At 37.3% G+C, this 5580-nt stretch overlaps 1 protein-coding gene across 1 annotated transcript in view; it reads left to right on the top strand.

The window, feature by feature from the left end:
• The window catches only part of CPED1 (cadherin like and PC-esterase domain containing 1), a 341161-nt gene that overhangs the window by 281614 nt on the left and 53967 nt on the right, over nt 1–5580 (top strand). Inside the window, exon 17 of the mRNA XM_027772159.1 lies at nt 4267–4384. Within this exon, the coding sequence (XP_027627960.1) occupies nt 4267–4384 (118 nt within the window). The remainder of the gene's footprint in view (nt 1–4266; nt 4385–5580) is intronic.

Genomic DNA, 5580 nt, shown 5'->3' with positions numbered 1-5580 from the left:
GTTCAGCAGTATTAAAATTATGGGGGATGGATGAAATCAGGAATGATAACCTTTTAAGTTCATTTTGGCTGTTTGTTAGCAACAACACACTAACTGAAAAGCAGCTTAAACAAATAAGAGGTATTTTGCTTTTTTACAACAACAGAAGTGGCTGGTTACAACAACAGACAAAACGTTTTTGGCAGATCAAGGTTATTAGCCCTAAAGTCTCCACAATTCTTTCAACCTTTGCTTCATAAGATAAGAAAGTTGTTCCAGCTCTCAGGTCCCTGTTTTCAGAAGCAGGGAAGAAAAAAAGAAAGAGAGGAAAAGAAACTGTGGTTTCTAGGAAGACCAGAAGATGGAAGCAACATTATGTGAAACCTTTGAGAGTTGTGGAAGGGTGTGCCTACCATGAGTGGGAATGGTAGAAATTAGGGTAAGATATCCTATGTGGACAAATGTGAGACAGGCAGGATTAGAGGAAAGATGGCCAAGAGGTCTTGCCTTTTTGTCCATGCGTCAGGATGCCAAGAATATGAGATGTGGTAGAATCTGCTGGTATCCAGTGTTTACATGGCCTTAACCCAAGTAAGTGTCCAGAATTCCAGGATATCAGGAGATGCCTTTGCTCATTGTTCCAATGGAACACTGGGGACAATAAGTTATAAAGTGATGGTAATATATATGGCGATATCTTTTATTGGACTAATATATAATGTTTTCATGGTGAGAAAATCCATTCTGTAAGCTGTACAAGTGTACAGCATTTGAATTTTAAAAAAATACATAAGAAAATTAGAATAAAAAGGAAGAAAAAGATCCCAAAGAAATTCGAGGCCAGAAGTGCCAATAGTGAAATTAGCTTCTTCAGAAACCTCTTGTGAGGAAAGGAGTATCCCTTATCTGAAAGGAAACTCTTCCTTTCTGGAGGGAGGTGGTCAAACCAGGATCTTTTGTGTTTTCTTCTTTTTTAAACTGACATATAATAACTGTATGTATCTGGAGGGTACAATGTGACTACAATACATAGTAATTTGCAATCTTGCAGTCATTCTTTTTAATCATTTCGATGAATAGGGTTTGAGGAGTACTATGTAATCTTAGGGTAAGGCATAGCACTTTATAGAAGGGTTCTATATCCCTGAGTGACTAAGAAGCAAACTCTAAACTATAGAATAAGAACTAACTTGTATTGAATGTTATTGTATTTAATTTGGAATTTGTTTTTTAATAGACATAACCTTCCTTGATAAATACATTAGTAAAAACAAAAAACGTAAACCAAAAGAAACGTATTTAAATGGTAGGGGCTTAAACAAATAACTATTAAATCAGGATCGTTGGCATATCCAACATCTCAGCTATTTACCATAGGATTTTGATGATCACATTTTGAAAAGTCACTACTGATTTACTGAGAATGGTTGTAGCCTAGCAAAAGAGAGTAAATAAACAGGTCTCTGCAAGATGCTGAGTGTCTTAGGGAGCTTAAAATTTAGATGGGCATTTAAAATTATTTAATAAGAGATGGGGAGAATTCTTTCATCTTAAAGGAATGATTGCATGACACCAATAAACTAGTTAAGGCTCAATAAACCTTCCAACTCAAATAGCCCAATTTGGTATTGCTCTAGAAAATATAACCATGTTACATTAAAAATGAGCAGCCCTGTTTATACCTTTATGGCCAGACGCTTCTGTAAGGAAATAAATGGGTGTCCAGAGAAATCAGTAACAAGAAACAGTGGCCATGTATCTGTGGGTCAGTCAGCTAGGGCACCCAAGTCCGTTCTGTTAGTTCCTACAGCAGTTCATAAAAAAATAAATGAAGTTTTAAAATTATGTACCAAAAATATATTCTGCACAAGTTCAAGCAAGAAAATTCCTGTTTGTTTCACTTCTTCTTTCATGACAGAGAAAGAGACCCCAGATAGGGTCTTTCCATGCCACAATCCTTTCCCCAGCATCTCAGTCAGCCAGGATTATGGGTGCACCCAGTATCTTCAGGTCGACCTGGGATTTGAACTCTTGGCCTTGTCATATGACTCCAGTATTGTGCAGGAGTGCCCTACTACCTGCACTACCATGTTGGGCCTTATTGAACTTTATTGGGAGCTATGTCAATTCACTCAAGAATCTCTCACCATTAACAAAAATCAACTCAAAATGGATCGACGATCTAAACCTAAGACCTCAAACAAGAAAACTATTCATAGAAAACACAGAAGAAACCATAGACAAATACTTTCTTGAGTTCCCTGTATATTCTGGTTATCAGTTCTCTTCTTTTATTTTTTTTTCTTTTTAACCCCAAGAAACAAAGATCAACCCAATTAAAAGATGGGCAAATGAGTTGAAGAGACAACTCTCTATGGAAGACATATGAATGGCCAAAGCATCTGAAAAATGCTCAACATCTCTTATCATAAGGGAGATGCAAATCAAAACTACAATGAGATATCACCTAACCACAGTCAGAATGACTAAGATAAAAAAAAATGGTTGATAAGAGCTGGCAACTCTGTAGTGAAAACAAAACAGTCCTACACTGTTGGTGGGAATATAAATTAGTACAGCCACTGTAAAGAACAACATGGAGGTTCCTCAAAGATCTATAAACATAACTACCATAGGACCCAGCAATTCCACTCCTGGGTATCCACCCAAAGGTTAAGAGAACACTCAGTCAGAAAAGCACTTGCACATCCATGTTTATTGCAACATTACTCACAGTTGCTAAGATATGGAACCAACTCAAATGTCCAAGAATAGATGAATGGATTGAAAAAGTATGGAACATACACTACAGACTACTACTCAGCCATAAAAACACAATGACACCCTGGCATTTTAAAGGAAGTAGACAAATATGGAAGATTTACTGCTAAATGAAGCAAGCCAGACAATGAATGAGACACATTGTGTGTCCTCACTCAATATATACCGAATATCAGCATTATATGGCAGAAACAGAAGGATTGGAAGGTATAAAAGCATGAAGAGCAATGAAGATACTGGAGACAGTGAAGGACAAGGGTGGGAAATGGAGAGGGTGAAAGGGAGGGAATCAAAGGGAAGAAGGAGCAAGCAAAATATTTAAGGGACCCTAAATAAAAAGTAATCTGTTGATTGTAATATATATGGTAATGTCTTTGACTAGACTGATATGCAGTGTATTCATGATGGGGCAATTCATTTGGTATCCTCAAATGATATGCAGTAACTGAATGTGAAAAAGAGAAAGAAGAAAATGAGAGAGAGCGAGAGAAAGAGAAAGAAAGAGAGAGAAGGAAAGAAAAAAAAAGAAAGGAATAAGTAAGGAAGGAAGGGAGAGAGAAAAACAGGAGAAAGAAAAAGATAAAGAGAGAGAAAGAGAAAGAAAAGAAAAAGAAAAAAGGAAGGAAGGAAGGAAGGAAGGAAGGAAGAGAAGGGGGAAGAAAGAAAGAAAGGGAGGGAGGGAGGAAAGAAGGAAGAAAGAAAGAAGGATGAAAGAAAGAAAGAAAGAAAGGGAGGTAGGGAGGGAGAAAGAAAGAGAAAGAGAGAAAGAAAGAAAAAGAAAGTTTGAGGATTTCTCATGAAGTCTTCAGCATAGCAATGTACCCTAAATATGGAGCTTTTGGGGGTCAATACATTTTAAAACTAAATATTTCTTGTATGCAAAATATGAGGCTCCAAGAACAATGCCAAATGAGCTATCATTCATTTTCTTGACCTAGCTAAGAAAAAATGAGGGTGGTTTAGGCCACAGACTCAGCTCAGTGGACGGAGCAGAGGAGAAACAAGGAGAGAAGTATCGGAAAGTCAACAAATCACAGATCTCTACTCATGTCTGACTACAACAAGCATTGCTTAGGACAGGAAATGTCTGCATAATATTCGTCCTTTGTGATACCTGCTCTTGTAAATATATTGTCGTATTTTGAACAAATACATGCATCTGATTCCACTGCTGGCATATTGTGAGTCCTTAATGTTGGTTGAATTTAAATTCATCTGTTAACTTTTACCAAGTATTTCCTATGTCCTCTCAGTTTCTTTAAAAATGAGCAGATCCAGAACCTAGATATCAATGTCAAAGATCAAATTGTCATTAAAATTTATATTAATCCCCTCAGGCAAGTAACTACTTTTAGCACAAACAACTATTGATCAACCAGTATCCTGAGAAGGGCAAGTGACTATTGCATCCTTTTATCTGGCATGGAAAATACTATTTTTTAGAATCTGTTACTCTGTGCATCAGGTTAATTACTATGACATCTAATTTCTAGCATTTTATTGCAGGATTGTGGTTTGCAGATTCGCCCAGAGGAAACGTGTGGGTTACAGCAGATTTCCTCAGACTACATTGAAGCCATTTCACAACCTGAACTAAAGAGTTGTTCATCTGGGGACACGAAAGGTGACTGACACATTGTATGTCACTTCTCTTTAAAAAAAAAAAAAAAAAAAGAAGAAAGAAAAAAATGAAATTCTATGATATAGATGAGTATATGCTTACTTGAATTATTCTTGTACAAAAAAAAAACAAGGATAATACTTATTTTTACTTACATTAACTTCAACATATCATTAAGTATATATGCTTGTATTAATATTTGAAGTATGTTTATTTGGTTAGTTTTTTAAGTTTTTTTGCTCTAGGGTGAGTGAGCTCACCAGGGACAGAGAAAGAAAAAGTGAGAAACCACTCTGCCAGGGGAAATGGTCACACTACAATCCCTTCTCCTCCATGCTCTTCCTGGAATTTGGGGCACAAACCCACATACCCTGAGTGATTTTTCAAGCCACTGGATCCAAGACTCAAACCACGGTTGCCCATGTGGAAACCCAGCACCTTAACCACGATGCCCCCTACTGGCATCTGAGCTGCTTGTATTAATCATGTTTCTTTCCACACTCCTGTCTTTACCTAGTTAACCCCTATTCATCTACAAATCTCAGCTCAACAGCCACTTCTGCCAAAGAGCCTTTCTTCAGCCTCAAATTCATTTCCTTTATTCCATAGCACTCTGTACTTTTCTTCCATGGCAGGTACCACAATGAAATACGTAATTAATTGTTGAATGTTAGTCTTCCCAGGATGCCAGCTTCATGAGAGAAGAGAGTCTGAATTGTTCACAGGAACTTAATTCAACCAGCACCATAGTTCGTACGTAGTAGATAGCATATAAATACCTATTGTGAACCAAAGAAATTCAGAGGATACAGGTTCAGTTTTCAATCATTTCTTTTTGTTTTGAAAAAAATTCCAAGAGAAGATTGGTCAGGTGGTTAAGGAGGCTAGATCCCTTGTAACTGACCATGTAGTTCAAATCCTGGAGCAGAAGCTTGAAAAAAACACAAGTGTGTGTGCATGCATGCCTGAAATCTCAACAGAAGAGAGGAGAAGAAGGAACGTGACCTGTCATCTCCCCTACCGGTGCTTTCTCATTTTCTCTCTGCCTCTTGCTGTCTCTCTCCTGTTAGAGCACATTCTCTATAGCAAACTTAAAAGAAAAAAATCAAAAACCAAAATCCTGAGATCACTAAGATCCCCAAGTACAAAGGCAGGAAAATTGTGATCTCACATTGAAATTACAGAGCTAAGTCCTGCTG

The sequence above is a fragment of the Tupaia chinensis genome, unplaced genomic scaffold (assembly GCF_000334495.1).
Source record: "Tupaia chinensis unplaced genomic scaffold, TupChi_1.0 Scaffold000257_1, whole genome shotgun sequence".
Classification (NCBI taxonomy): domain Eukaryota; kingdom Metazoa; phylum Chordata; class Mammalia; order Scandentia; family Tupaiidae; genus Tupaia; species Tupaia belangeri.
This window is presented reverse-complemented; position numbering and strand designations above follow the sequence as displayed.